At 41.8% G+C, this 16,201-nt stretch overlaps 1 protein-coding gene across 2 annotated transcripts in view; it reads right to left on the bottom strand.

The window, feature by feature from the left end:
* The window catches only part of CLNK (cytokine-dependent hematopoietic cell linker), a 209,256-nt gene that overhangs the window by 31,333 nt on the left and 161,722 nt on the right, over positions 1 to 16,201 (bottom strand). For both annotated transcript variants that reach the window (XM_010857269.1, XM_010857270.1), the window contains exons 12-14: positions 14,956 to 14,983; positions 5,093 to 5,111; positions 2,825 to 2,906 (exon numbers count right to left, since the gene is read on the bottom strand). In XM_010857269.1, the coding sequence (XP_010855571.1) occupies positions 2,825 to 2,906; positions 5,093 to 5,111; positions 14,956 to 14,983 (129 nt within the window). The remainder of the gene's footprint in view (positions 1 to 2,824; positions 2,907 to 5,092; positions 5,112 to 14,955; positions 14,984 to 16,201) is intronic.

Consider the following 16,201-nt stretch of genomic DNA (forward strand, 5'->3'; position numbering starts at 1 on the left):
AAATATATAGAACTATTGGCTTCCCTGGTGGCTCAGTGGTCAAGAATCTTCCTGCCAATGCAGGAGACACAGGTTTGATCCCTGGGTCGGGAAGATCCTCTGAAGAAGGAAATGGCAACCCACTCCAGTATTCTTGCCTGGGAAATCTGATAAACAGAAGAGCCTGGCAGGCTACAGTCCATGGGGTTGCAAAAATGCTGGACTCAGCAACTGTATATACTATATTAATTTAAAAATCTTCGATAGCAAAATTTCACTGCCCTAATTTTTCAAGATTTTTAGAAAATGTTGAAAAAAGAGTAAAATCCTCTGAAGATATTCTAGGTTTCAAGTACAAAGTTTATAAAAAAAAAAAACAAAAAAAAAACACTTGAGCTAAAACAGAAATGATAATTCTTTCATTTTATAAACACCAATTGAGTGCTTACTAAGTACATTGTATGTTTTGGGAGATATCGAATGAATAAGACATGGCTTCTGCCCTGAAGCAGCTTAGTTTTTGAAAGGAAGACATAATTATACCACGATCACAATATGGGGTAAACAGCACCATAGAGGTGAGCACAGAACAAGAGTGTCACTTAATCTAGACAAAATTGGTTTGGTTCTCAAGTTGTCCTGGGGGCTAGGGAAATGGACAGATTCAAGACGTGTTATGAGTTGAGATTTGAGAATTTAGGGGGCTGTTAATAAACAGGATGGGAAGAGTGAAGATGGGGAAGAGAGTATACGATTATTGAGGTGAGAAAGGTTGTAAGAGGGTAGAGTGGGTCTGGAAATGAAAGTATAAATCAGGAGTTCAGTTTCCAACACTGAGTTTGAGACATGTGTCACTGATTCAAGGAAAACTGCTCATTGGGTAACTGGACGTGGGTCTGGGGCTAAAAAGGGTGATTGGGCAGAAGACAGAGATTTAGTAATGATCAATATAGAGTTGACATTTGACACCATGAGGATGGATTAACTGCCTATACTCTTACCAAGAGGAAAAAGGTCCTCAGAAAGATCTGAGGAATACCAATATTTAGAGGTCAGTTTGGGAAAAAGGAGACTTAGAAGATGCAGTCAGTTAAGAGAGAAAGAAAAATCAGGAGTGAGTAAGTGAATGAAAGTCACTCAAGCACGTCCGACTCTTGCAACCCCATGGACTGTGGTCCGCCAGACTCCTCTGTCCATGGGATTCAAAGAATACTTGAGTGGGTTGCCATTTCCTTCTCCAGGGGACCTTCCCTACCCAGGAATCGAACCCAAGTCTCCAAATTGCAGGCAGATTCTTTACCAAGCTATGAGGGAAGCCCCTCAAATCAGGAGATGTTCACACAAACACACAGAAGGAGCCAAGCCACATTAAACAACAACTAATGCAGATGTGGGTCCAACTGAAATCTCATGATCTTTTGACTATAATATGATTTTTTGTTTCTTTTTAGACAAGTACATTAGAAAGGGTATCTATGTGTTGTATGGGCAAGGGTTTTGTGTCAGATTGGGCCTTAAACAGAAAATAGTCTAATAAGAGAATGAAGCTGTAGAACTAATGCCCACACACCAAAGAGTGAGAACAAAGTCACCAAAGGTGTGAAACAGCACACGAAAGTGATGGCGGGGAAGGGAATGGAGGGTGGAGACCATGCCCCTGACATACAGGGCCTGGCAATGGCATTGGGAGCTGGTGGGTAGTGGGCGCGTGGGCATGTTGAATAGGTCTGGCCCTGCTCTCAACTTCACATGGAAGATGAGAGGTGATGCCCAAGGCCACATGGTTTGTTCGTTCTTCCGCATTCCCCAGAGGGAATACATGAGGCCCAGGGAGGCTGAGTCCCTTACTGCTGAAACCAAGTCCAGCTCCACTCTTCAGTAACCCATCGCATCTACACTGATTTGAATCAGTGTAAAATTCAACTTCAATCCACTTCCACTTCTGCATGTAGATGTGATGGGTTCCTGAAGAGTGGAGCTGGACTTGATTTCAGCAGTAAGGGACTCAGCCTCCCTGGGCCTCATGTATTCCCTCTGGGGAATGGAGAAGAACTACTTCCTGGATTCAGGGTGGCTTTGAGCTGGGGTCTGCTGAACAAAGAGAAGTTTCCCAAATAGGGAGATGGCAGAGAGAGGGAAATGTGAGGCGTGGTGGGGAAATGTTGTAGGAAGAGGAGTAGCACTTTAAATGTCCTTTGTTGGCAGTAGTGGAGAGTGGCCTGGATGGAGCTGGAGCCACTGGCCAGACTGCGGACAGGAGGGCCTGGTAGCACTAATTTTAGAGACTGGGGATGTTAAGGAAGCTACTACTAATGTGACCTCAGCCAATGAATCACCAGCCTTATTAGCCTCGTCGACTTTTCTGTTGGGATGACAGTTGTCACAATAACCTAATCAGGCAAGTATTTACTCAGATAATGGCATTTTCAACTCCTGCTCATTTATAAAGTGCTGTTCCAAAGTGAGTGTCAGCTTCTGTGCAGTCATCCGCTGAGACTGGTTAGAAATGTCAACTTTTCTTCCCAGGTTGATTAGCTGCCATTCCAGTTGATCCTGCCTAGTGAATACCCGTTTCTTCAAATATTGTCTCTAACGCACAATCAGTCACTTATAAAGTCAAGAAGAACAATACCTGTAGCTGAAAAAAGACTTCTACCCCATGGCCAGTTTAAATCCTATTAACTTCAACAACAACTATGATTCACTGGCTTCCTTGGGACCTTGTCACTGGGCTTCATTATTGAAGGCCAGAGAGTCTTTTTCAGGAGACCCCGTGAGTCGTTATCCCAGGCAACACAGGGCTGACCCCACGCTGGGACCCAGCCAGGGATTCCTGGCTCCTTACCTGGCAACGGCAAGAGGAATCTCTTGAGGACTTTGGTTTTGTGGCAGATGAGGTGCTTCAGGCTTCATCTGGTGATAAGGAACTGTGTAAAGGCATCACAGAATTTGGTCAGGTTGTAAAAGCAAAATGATTAGGGGCCGTTAGAGGTCTTTTGAAATGGCTGTAATTTCATCCAAGTAATCTCTATTGTTAAGAGTGAGCAGTTGGTGGTTAGTGGAAACTGTAACCCATATATTCTGCAAAACCCTGGGTCTGGGGAGTAGCTTGTCCTTGAGGCTATAAAAATTGCTTTAATGTTGAATAGTCAATATTGTCAAAAATATTAAATCTAGAACTCATTCTTAAACTTCCACCAGATATAGAATATTGCATTAGAAGGCATTTGGTATTGGACAGGCTTGAAGTGGAAGTGGGTTGAAGTTGAATTCTGCATTTAGATGAAATTTTACATAGAAACATAAGCAAACATGTTGAACTTAAGAACCGTTTAGAGAAATGTAGGTTATGGGGATGCTGGATGCTTGCCCATGCACAACTGAATTCTCCTGTCTCTCCTGTGATAAGGCAGGAGAGCTCCCAGGATTCTGGTGTAGACCAGTGGTTCCTGCCTGGTTCCCACCAGACATGCATTTTCTCAGTTATTCCTCTTTGATCTTCAAGTTTTGAAAAGTTGTGCCAACCATAGTACCCAGACTTATTTAGTAATTACATATGTCATTTGTATTACTGGGCTTCCCTGATAGCTCAGTTGATAAAGAATCTGCCTGTAATGCAGGAGACCCCGGTTCGATTCTTGGGTCAGGAAGATCCACTGGAGAAGGGATGGGTTACCCACTCCAGTATTCTTGGGCTTTCCTTGTGGCTCAGCTGGTAAAGAATCCACCTGCAATGCGAGAGACCTGGGTTTGAACCCTGGGTTGGGAAGATCCCCTGGAGAAGGGAAAGGCTACCCACTCCAGTATTCTGGCCTGGAGAATTCTGTGGACTGTGTAGTTCATGAGGTTGCAAAGAGTCAGACATTACTGAGTGACTTTTGCTTCATTGGTATTATCACTTTTTATTTCCTTTTAATCCTGGATGGATTTTAACCAGCCATCCAGAATTACCAAGGTCATATAATAAAACAATGATAGGAAAGCCCATAAAACACTCTTCTAGTTGCAGTTGTAAGTAATAAAGTTAAGGAAGCATAAACATTGACATGTCTTAATTTTGGTTGTTCCTCTGTGCTGTGTCCAAGGTTGATCACAAACTGGACACCTTTGATTGAAGGACCATAATTACTAAAAATGTGATTGGAGTCAGTGACTGGTCCACTAGTCACACATCCCATAAAATCATTTCAGGTCATCAACAGCTACCCCCGTGAGTTGGCCAATGTCACATTGCGCGTTGATAAATCACCGAAGCCTGAGGCAACAGCTCCTGAACGTTTCAGTTAGAATGCTGAGCTTTATTGAGGAAACAGGCACAGTTTCCTTTAGGTTTTAAAATTATTTAGCATTCCCAACAGACCCCTACTCCTCCATCAGAAACTCTTGGTTAGGACCCACTCAAGTGTAACTTCCTCAATATAAAATGAGAAGACTTGGGACTCACAGAAGCAATGCAAGGTGTCCAAAACAAAACAGCTGGTGGTGAGTCTCTGAAATCTTAACCCAATGTTGGTTTGTCAAACTGTTTTTGACACAGGCTGACTGTGTTAACTCATTGGGCCATAGTTCAGGCCCTTCGGCTTTGGACATAATTCATCATTCTAAGTGAATGGTGAACAGTATCTCAAAGGTGGGCATGAAGGTATCACCAGATTAGCATCCTCCCAGCTAGCGAGTGAGTACTGAATTCCATGCTTCCACAATAGTGACACCAGCAGTGTGAATACATGTGTATATGTGCACGCACGAGGGCTGACATGTGTGTGAGTGACTGACATCAAGGATGGAGACACCCAGAGCTTCTGTGGAGCAGCAGGCTAGCAATATCCTTCCAAAATGTCAGGGGGTGACAGCGTGCCTCCTTGTCACTAGCCTGTAGCTGAAGAAAGAACTCCACCCCATGCCCAATTTAAATCATGCTGTTTAGATCACAGGACTCTTGAATAGACTCTGAGGTCCTGAATCCATCTAGATCATGTCATCATGCACACACACACGTGCCTAAGGCCTGAAACAAGCAATCCTTTTTTTAAAAAAAGACTAATGCTATTAACCTGGAAATAGGACTTAGCCTAATAGTGTTAGAATAAGAAAACAAATATAAACAGTTCACCTTTCTCTGTTCCAAGGACCTGTATTGAATTAAAAAGAGAATATTATTGAGTGACTCTTAATGATCTAGAATTTTATATTATACTCTGTGTGTATTGGTTAGTAGAATTTGGGCAACATTTCTGTTAGCATAGATTTTTAAAAATCTGTGAATATGCCTCCAAAAGACTAGGAAAAAATAAAAATTTTATATTCTTTGTTTTATACTCTGAAGTAATAGGCAAATATACAGTCTGCTAATGGGACTATAAATTGCTTTGACTATTTTTGAAACCAATTTAACCATAGCTATTAGGAGCCTTAGAAATACTCTAATTCTTATCCCAATAATTCCATTGATAAGTTTCTTTTTCTAAGACAACAACCTGAAATCTGGATCAAGTTCCATGTATAAAGATGTCCAGTACGTCATTACTTATAAAAACACTGGAAACAATTTATATAACCCTCTAAGTGGGAAATATTAAATAAATTTTGGTGCTATATTCACTATTGCAAAATTAGAAATTCATTGCAATTATTTATATACAGTATGGCATAAAATTATATTTTATCAATGTCTCAAAGTTACATAAAAACTTAAGGATAAAAATGAGGCTTATGATATATTTAAAAGCAGTGTGTGTGTGTGTGTATATGTGTGTATGTGTGTGTGTGTATGGTTGTATTACAGAAAACAGGATTTTAAGAGAGATGATAAAATTTTAATAGAGTTTGTGTTTAAGTGATGAAGTAGAGTTGGTCAGTTGTATCTGACTTTTTGCGACCCCATGGACTGTAGCCTACAATGCTCCTCCGTCCATGGGATTTTCTAGGCAAGAGTACTGGAGTGGGTTGCCATTCAGTTAATTTTTTTTATATCTGCTTTGGAATTTTTATTTTTAAAGATGAGCATGAAAATATTCACAATATTCTTTTTAATGCAACAATTTTTCTTTCCAAACATTTTCTTTCTCTTTCATTCCTTAATAGTGGATTCCTGATCGTTCGTCATTATGAAAGTCTATGTGCTTTTTTGGATTGCATCCTGAAGTCCTATTACACTCTTGAGGAATTAAAATGCCTTCCAAGAAGTACAGTATTTGTTGAAGTATTTACGTAACTGCAAATAATTCTCTAAAGTCCATTTCATGCATTACAGCAGTTGAGATCTACAAGTATCATTTGGACAAGAGCTTCTTAACCTGGGGGATGGAAGAGGTTCTTGAATGGCCTAGTGGGTTTCATGAACCTTCTGAAATTAAAACTCAATTTTTTTTTTCTTCTGTAAATACATGCATTTTTCTCTGGGGTGGGAAATGTTTATCATACTTTACATCAAATTTTCAAAGTGGTCTGAGGTCTGTGAAAAGTTAAAGCCAGTAGATTGCAGATGAGGTCCAAGGAGGTGGTGCCATTTGCCCAGAGTCCCAGAATTATCTTGTCACTGAGCAGGCTCTGGAGCCCAGGTCTCCTGACTCACAGTGGCTTCATAGACAAGAAACCTGTATCAACAAATATCTCAGAGAGGCATTGTATGTCTTGTCTAAGGCTGGCCAACAGACAAGCCTTTTTACCTTAAGGAACTTGGCATCCCCTAGGATTCTGAAAAGAAGACATACATTTCCTCATGGACAGCAAATCAAGGCAAAACTATAGACTGAAGGCAGGAGGAGAAGTGGACAGCAGAGAAGGAGAAGGGGACGACCGAGGATGAGATGGTTGGATGCCATCACCAGCTCAGTGGACATGAGTTTGAGCAAGCTCCGGGAGATGGTGAAGGACAGGGAAGCCTGGTGTGCTGCAGTCCATGGGGTCACAAAGAGCTGGACGACTGAGCCACTGAACAGCAACAACAATAGGCTACATAAATAGGGTAATGAATGAATCGATTCTCATGAGTGGTCTGAAAGTCTCCACACTGAGTCCTCTCCAAGACTTTGAACCAGGCAGTTCAAAGTGCACAATCTTTTGTGCTGTGGTTCTCAGGCTTGTCAAAGGAGAGGGAAAGCCTTGCTGTAAATACAGCTGAGAAGCCATCTGTCTGAGAGAGCTCTTGTTTTTATTTAATTGAAACCCAGCCAACTTTTTGCCTGAGGGCTCTGAATTTAAAATCAAATGCAATTAGAAAAGTGGAGAGAGATTTGCTTTACTCTGACTTCACTTAATATAATAATCTCTAGGTCCAAATATAATATATTAATAATATCACTTATATGTGGAATATAAAAAAAATGATACAAATGAACTTATTTACAAAACAGAAACACACTCACAGACATAGAAAACAAACTTATGGTGACCAAATGGCAAAGGTGGTGGTGGGGAAGTACTAGACTATATGAGATAGATAATCATTAAGGACCTATTGTATAGCCCCGTGAACTCTACTCAATATTCTGTAATAACCTACATGGGAAAAGGATCTGAAAAAGAACAGATGTATGTATATGGATAACTGAATCACTTTGCTGTACACCTGAAACTAACACAATATTGTAAGTCAGCTATGAAGTGAAAGTTGCTCAGTCATGGCTGACTCTTTGCAACCCCATGGACTATACAGTCCATGGAATTCTCCAGGCCAGAATACTGGAGTGGGTAGCCTTTGCCTTCTTCAGGAGATCTTCCCAACCCAGGGTTTGAACTCAGGTCTCCAGCATTGCAGGTGTATTCTTTACCAGCTGAGCCACAAGGGAAGCCCTATAGTCAACTATACTCCAATATTAAATAAAATTAAGAAAAAAAAAGAATCCAGCTGTCTCTGTTCAGCCAGACATTAAAGAGGATTGCAAAAAGTAAAAAAAAAAAATAAAAATAAAAAATAAATAAATAGAAAAAGGTAGAGTGAAATCTAGATTTTTTTTGTTATAAAATTAACATATTCAAGTTAAATTGTAATGCCTTCTTTTTCATTTCCCACCTTCTCATCCCATCCTTTCATCTGTTTCTTTCTTCTTTTTTTTCACTATTTCATTTCAGGTGAGTCGCGTATTTCCTAGGGCAGAACTATGGACATGGAGGTAGATTGAGACTTCAGGCTTCAGCACTGGCTCCATCTTTCTGCCAGCTGGCAATTCTTGCCACTTTTCTGAGGCTTCTTTTTCTCTATTGTGTGTGTGTTAGTCATTCAGTCATGTCTGACTCTTTGCAACCCCATAGATTCCTCTGTCCATTGCAACCTTTGCAACAGCCAGGCTCCTCTGTCCATGGAATCCTCCAGGCAAGAATACTGGAGTGGGTTTCCATTTCCTTCTCCAGGGGATCTTCCTGGCTAAGGGATGAAACACTGGTCTCCTGCAATGCAGCCAGATTCTTTACTGTCTGAGCCATCAGGGAAGCCCTCTTTTTTTCTCTTAGTTGTTTTTTTTTGGAGGGAGGTGGTGGCAGGTGGCACATCGCTTCTGCCGGAATGAATTCTGGTCCTCAAGATGTAATTTAAACAAGAATTTAACATGCACACAAGCATGGCATGTGTCCTGTGAGATGGGTTTTTGGAATAGAGAAATGACCTTGACTCTCAGTCCAAACAATGAGGCAGTGTTTTGGCAAGAGCAATGAGGAAGTGTCTTGGCAAGAGATAAGGAAGAAAAATGTGTTCTTCCACTAGCCCTTGTTGTTCTTTAGATGTTATCAATTTCCAGCAGAATGCCAATGAAAGTTGCGAGAAAAACAAACTGTCCTGCAGGATCCCTGCTGTCCAAGGCAGACATTCCCATTTCCTTCTTGTTCATGATTGGTGGGCCTATTGTCCTTTCATACTGAGCAGTGAATAATGGTCATCTTGAGTGACAGCCTACTTGGGACACATTAGCTGATCTGCAGGAAGAAAGGGGTGAAGTCCCTTCAGATGTGTAAATTCCTTCAGCTGCAGAGGACCACCCCTACTTTCTCCTTCCTGGTGGCACTTGGAAAGTCCAACAACTTGCAAAAGAGGATAACCTGGGTGGAGTCTTGAATATAACCCCTCATGCAGCAGTCATGTGTTAGCCTCCTTGACATTCTTGTCTTATGGATTGGAGGTCATAACTATCTTGCTTGAGGGGCAAGCTAGAAATGTGACTCAATTCTAACATTCTCATAATACTAGAGAGAAAGGAAGAAAGGAAGGAAAGAAAGAAGGAAGAAAGGAGAAAGAAACAGAGAGAGAATAAAACTGAGCAGGACCTGTGGGGCTCCCGGGGACAGAGCCTTTCTGTGAACCCTGTTCCTCGTTTTTATAGGGAACAGACTCCGGACTCCATGACCTTCCCTGAGTCCTAAATGGCAGACTCAAATAGTTGCTAATCAGGGAAGGGAGGAGATGCAGAGACAAAGGAGGAACAGCCAAGAAACAGTAGTGCAGTACTGGGGCAGAGTCCTGGTTCTGCCTCAAGAGATAAGCATAACAATATCTTTGAGCTCTTCTATATCAGTATCATTTCAGCCGCTCAGTCCTGTCCTGCTCTTTGCAACTCCATGGACTGCAGCACCCCAGGAGTCCTTGTCCATCACCAACTGCCGGAGTTTACCCAAACTCATGCCTATTGAGTCGGTGATGCCATCCAACCATCTCATCTTCTGTCATCCCCTTCTCCTCCCACCTTCAATCTTTCCCAGCATCTGGGTCTTTTCAAATGAGTCAGTTCTTCGCATCAGGTGGCCAAAGTATTGGAGTTTCAGCTTCAGCATCAGTCCTTCCAATGAATATTCAGTCCTTTCATAGTAAAGAAATGATTTCCTTTATGATGGACTGGTTGGATCTCCTTGCAGTCCAAGCAACTCTCAAGAGTCTTCAACACCACAGTTCAAAAGCATCAATTCTTCAGTGCTCAGCTTTCCTTATAGTTCAGCTCTCACATCCATACATGGCTACTAGAAAAACCATAGCTTTGACTAGATGGACCTTTGTAGGCAAAGTAATGTCTCTGCTTTTTAATAAGCTGTCTACGATGGTCATAACTTTTCTTCCAAGGAGCAAGCATCTTTTAACTTCATGGCTGCAGTTACCATCTGCAGTGATTTTGGGGCTCCCAAAATAAAGTCTGTCCCTGTTTCCACTGATTTCCCATCTATTTGCCATGAAGTGATGGGACCAGATGCCATGATCTTAGTTTTCTGAATGTTGAGTTTTAAGCTAACTTTTTCACTCTCCTCTTTCACTTTCATCAAGAGGCTCTTTAGTTCTTCTTCGCTTTCTTCCATAAGTGTGGTGTCATCTGCATATCTGAGATTATTGATATTTCTCCCGACAATCTTGATTCCAGCTTGTGCTTCCAGTCCAGCATTCCTCGTGATGTACTCTGCATATAAGTTAAATAAGCAGGGTGACAATATACAGCCTTGATGTACTCCTCTTCCTATTTGGAACCAGTCTGTTGTTCTATGTCCAGTTCTAACTGTTGCTTCCTAACCTGCATACAGATTTCTCAGAAGGCAGGTCTGGTGGTCTGGTATTCCCTTCTCTTTAAGAATTTTCCACAGTTTGCTGTGATCCACAGTCAAAGGCTTTGGCATAGTATATAAAGCAGAAGTAGATGTTTTTCTGGAACTCTCTTTCTTTTTTGATGATCCAACAGATGTTGGCTATTTGATCTCTGGTTCCTCTGCCTTTTCTAAAACCAGCTTGAACATCTGAAAGTTCACGGTTCACATACTGTTGAAGACTGGCTTGGAGAATTTTGAGCATTACTTTACTAGCGTGTGAGATGAGTGCAATTGTGCGGTAGTTTGAGCATTCTTTGGCATTGCCTTTCTTTGGGACTGGAATGAAAACTGAACTTTTCCAGTCCTGTGGCCACTGGTGACTTTTCCAAACTTGCTGGCATATTGAGTGCAGCACTTTCACAGCCTCATCTTTTAGGATTTGAAATAGCTCAACTGGAATTCCATCACCTCCACTAGCTTTGTTTGTAGTGATGCTTCCTAAGGCCCACTTGACTTCGCATTCCAGGATGTCTGGTTCTAGTTGAGGGATCACACCATTGTGATTATCTGGGTTGTGAAGATCTTTTTTGTACAGTTCTTCTGTGTATTCTTGCCACCTCTTCTTAATATCTTCTGCTGCTGTTAGGTCCATTTCTGTCCTTTATTGAGCCTATCTTTGCATGAAATTTTCCCTTGATATCTCTGATTTTCTTGAATAGCTGTCTAGTCTTTCCCATTCTATTATTTTCCTCTATTTCTTTGCAATGATCACTGCGGAAGGCTTTCTTATCTCTCCTTGCTATTCTCTGCAACTCTGCATTCAAATGGGTATATCTTTCCTTTTCTCCTTTGCCTTTCACTTCTTTTCATGGCTGCTTGTAAGGCCTCCTCAGACAACCATTTTGCCTTTTTGCATTTCTTTTTCTTGGGGATGGTCTTCTGAAGTACTACTAAAACCCCCAATAAATGAAAATGTTAACTACCTGATACAATTCTTCATTCCAGAGAGAGGTCACAGTTTGATGACCTCAGGAACCGTAGAAACTCATCAGGAGACCACTTGGAGCCAGATTAGAAGAGTGCAGGCCCTGCACACACCCTAATCTTATCAGCAACCTCACCCTTGAACTATTGCTATAAAGAACTCCTCACCATATCCTCTATTGTTGGGACACACAGCTTTCGGGGGCAGGAACCCGTTGTGACAGCCTTTGCCTGGCAAAGCAATAAAGCTATTCCTTTCTGCTTCACCCAAAACTCCGTCTCTGAGGTTCCATTCAGCCTCAGTGCATGGAGGCCAAGTTTTCGACATCAAAAGAACGAAAGAAGGGGATCAACCTCCAAGTTCTATATGTAAAAGCATAGGTCAAATATTAAGATAAGAACCAAATCCCTTAGGAGGCCAGTGGGGGTGAAATGAGGGCCTACCACGGGCTTAAAGACCTTCTTCTTTGGGGCTTAAAGAAGTCAACATCTAAGGGACTCTAAGATAACTTCCTCTTGTCACATCAACTTTGCCAAGTTGAGGATACCTGTCTCTATTTTTTGGTTGGGAAAACAGAACAGAACAGGAGTGGGGTGAGGGCAGGAGAGTTTGCTTAAGTTCACAAAGTCGTTGGTGGCAGAGTAGGATTCTAAATCAGGTCTGTGCGACTCTGTATTTCCTATGTACTCCTCTTTGCACTCCTGTCTTTCTTGTGAGCAACTAATAACCAGGAAATTGTATCACAATTTCCAACAGTTACTTCTGAAATGCTGAAGAATGGAAGTCATTGGTGGAGACCTCATGTCTCCCAATAAACACTGAATGTGGTGGCAAATAAGAATTTCATTTAAAATCTCAGGCTCACCTTGTTTTGCTTTAGTTTTATCACCTTTAAAATAGGGTACATTATAATTGTGTATATATTCACAGCCTTACAAATAGCTGTGAAAAGAAGAGAAGTGAAAAGCAAAGGAGAAAAGGAAAGATATAAACATCTGAATGCAGAGTTCCAAAGAATAGCAAGAAGAGATAAGAAAGCCTTCTTCAACGATCAATGCAAAGAAATAGAGGAAAACAACAGAATGGGAAAGACTAGGGATCTCTTCAGGAAAATCAGAGATACCAAAGGAATATTTCATGCAAAGATGAGCTTGATAAAGGACAGAAATGGTATGGACCTAACAGAAGCAAAAGATATTAAGAAGAGATGGCAAGAATACACAGAGGAACTAAACAAAAAAGATCTTCATGACCCAGATAATCACGATGGTGTGATCACTCACCTACAGCCAGACATCCTGGAATGTGAAGTCAAGAGGGCCTTAGAAAGCATCACTACGAACAAAGCTAGTGGGAGTGATGGAATTCTAGTTGAGCTATTCCAAATCCTAAAAGATGATGCTGTGAAAGTGCTGCACTCAATATGCCAGCAAATTTGGAAAACTCAGCAGTGGCCACAGGGCTGGAAAAGATCAGTTTTCATTCCAATCCCAAAGAAAGGTAATGCCAAAGAATGCTCAAACTGCCACACAATTGCACTCATCTCACACACTAGTAAAGTAATGCTCAAAATTCTCCAAGCCAGGCTTTAACAATATGTGAACCGTGAATTTCCTGATGTTCAAGCTGGTTTTAGAAAAGGCAGAGGAACCAGAGATCAAATTGCCAACATCCGCTGGATCATCGAAAAAGCAAGAGAGTTCCAGAAAAACATCTATTTCTGCTTTATTGACTATGCCAAAGCCTTTGACTGTGTGGATCACAATAAACTGTGGAAAATTCTGAAAGAGATGGGAATACCAGACCACCTGATCTGCCTCTTGAGAAATTTGTATGCAGATCAGGAAGCAACAGTTAGAACTGGACATGGAACAACAGACTGGTTCCAAATAGGAAAAGGAGATCGTCAAGGCTGTATATTGTCACCCTGTTTATTTAACTTATATGCAGAGTACATCATGAGAAATGCTGGACTGGAAGAAACTCAAGCTGGAATCAAGATTGCCGGGAGAAATATCAGTAACCTTAGATATGCAGATGACACCACCCTTATGGCAAAAAGTGAAGAGGAACTAAAAAGCCTCTTGATGAAAGTGAAAGTGGAGAGTGAAAAAGTTGGCTTAAAGCTCAACATTCAGAAAATGAAGATCATGGCATCTGGTCCCATCACTTCATGGGAAATAGATGGGAAACAGTGGAAACAGTGTCAGACTTTATTTTTCTGGGCTCCAAAATCACTGCAGATGGTGACTGCAGCCATGAAATTAAAAGACACTTACTCCTTGGAAGGAAAGTTTTGACCAACCTAGATAGCATATTCAAAAGCAGAGACATTACTTTGCCAACAAAGGTTCGTCTAGTCAAGGCTATGGTTTTTCGTGTGGTCATGTATGGATGTGAGAGTTGGACTGTGAAGAAGGCTGAGTGCCAAAGAATTGATGCTTTTGAACTGTGGTGTTGGAGAAGACTCTTGAGAGTCCCTTGGACTGCAAGGAGATCCAACCAGTCCATTCTGAAGGAGATCAGCCCTGGGAGTTCTTTGGAAGGAATGATACTAAAGCTGAAACTCCAGTACTTTGGCCACCTCATGCGAAGAGTTGACTCATTGGAAAAGACTCTGATGCTGAGAGGGATTGGGGGCAGGAGGGGAAGGGGATGACAGAGGATGAAATGGCTGGATGGCATCACTGACTTGATGGACATGAGTCTCAGTGAACTCCGGGAGTTGGTGTTGGACAGGGAGGCCTGGCGTGCTGCGATTCATGGGGTCACAAAGAGTCGGACACGACTGAGCGACTGATCTGATCTGATAATTGTGTAAAACAGACAGCTAGTGCGAAGTTGTTATATAGCTCAGGAAGCTCCCCTGGTGCTCTGTGACCACCTAGATGGTGGGATTGGATCTGGGAAGGCAGCGAAGCTCAAGAGGGAGGGGATATATGTATATTCACAGCTAGTTTCCATTGTTTACATTGAAGAAACCCGTACAACATTGTAAAGCAATTCAATTCAGTTCAGTCACTCAGTCATGTCTGGCTCTTTGTGACCCCATGGACTGCAGCCTCCAATCAAAAACAATTTAAAAAAATAGGCTATTAATACATATTGAGCATAGCTGTTATGATAATTAAGCATCTTGCCCATCACAGACAGTTAATGCAAAAAATTCCCTTTTTTGTTTCCTAGGACAGAATTCGGAGAAGGCAATGGCACCCCACTCCAGTACTCTTGCTTGGAAAATCCCAGGGATGGAGGAGCCTGGTAGGCTATAGTCCATTGGGTCGCTAAGAGTCGGACACGACTGAGCGACTTCCCTTTCTCTTTTCACTTTCATGCATTGGAGAAGGAAATGGCAACTCACTCCAGTGTTCTTGCCTGGAGAATCCCAGGGACAGGGGAGCCTGGTGGGCTTCCGTCTATGGGGTCTCACAGAGTCGGACACGACTGAAGCGACTTAGCAGCAGCAGCAGTAGCAGGACAGAATTGCTACTTACCTCACTTAAATTCTTTAAGCTTATCTGTCTGCAAGGGAAAGAAATATGATGTTACATAAAATACAGTTCATAATGATCAAAATAAAATCATTCTGAGCCCTTAAAGGTCTTTGATTACATTTTCATTGCCAAATTAATAGCCCATAGTCCAGTGTGATATTTATCACTGTTCTATAAAATTAAAGCCAGGTTATTTTTCTCATAATTTTCTAAGCAAAAGAAGTTACGAGCCAATATAAAAGGTGGTGACAGAAAGGACATGAATAAACTTGCCTCTCATTTTAGAAGAATTTAAATAACATCATCATTTCTACTGACATTTGGTTTTCCATGTCAAATTTCATTAGCACAGAAGGACCTGCTATTATTACCTTGATTTTAAAACTCCCCCCCCTTTTTTTTTTTTTAAACTTTGAAGCAATATAAAGAATTTTAGGTGTGAAGCTGTGGTACAGCAGGACCCAGGAAGGCCTGTGTGAGAAAAAGGATGCTGATGATGAGAGGAGATCTGAGACAAGAAAGAACATGAAACTGAATGATCAAGAATTCGACAGGGACTTTGATAAAGTGGACTTTGGACCATCGGATGGTCTCAGAAGAAACTCCAAACCTTTCATTTATATTAATAGTTGAGTTCATTAGCCTCTCTAAACCTCATTTTTTCTCATCTGAAAGTGGCCACAAGGATACTTATCCTAGAGGCTTATTGTGAAAATTGTTGTTATTGTTTAGTCGCTCAGCTGTGTCCAACTCTTTGCCACCCCATGGAGTGCAGCGCACCAGGCTCCTCTCTCTGTGGGATTTCCCAGGGAAGAATACTGGAGTGGGTAGCCATTTCCTTCTCCAGGGGATCTTCCCAACCCCAGGGTGGAACCCAGGTCACCTGCATCTGCAGGCAGATTCTTCACCAGTGAGCCACCTGGGAAGCCTCATTGTGAGCATTGCTGGAGATAAAAAGGAAAATGTTGGGCATCCAGTGGGCACTATTGTGAGAATGTGGGCAAAGCCAGAAGCTGCGGCTATGAAGGGAGATGGGGTGATATGTACCTCTGTCTACCTCTGTTTGTGAGAAGACTGGAACAGAAGAGACATTGAGAGATGAAGCCTGCGACACCAATCCCAGTTTAAGGCTGTGGAGCTAGGGTGGTACAGGTCTATCTGTATCAGCAAAGACGCTGCCAGCAGCATACGGCACTCAGAAGCTATACCCTGGTCTTAGGTCTCCAAGCAAGAAGCGAGGATGCCG

Source organism: Bison bison, unplaced genomic scaffold (assembly GCF_000754665.1).
Source record: "Bison bison bison isolate TAMUID 2011002044 unplaced genomic scaffold, Bison_UMD1.0 scf7180017864379, whole genome shotgun sequence".
Classification (NCBI taxonomy): Eukaryota; Metazoa; Chordata; class Mammalia; order Artiodactyla; family Bovidae; genus Bison; species Bison bison.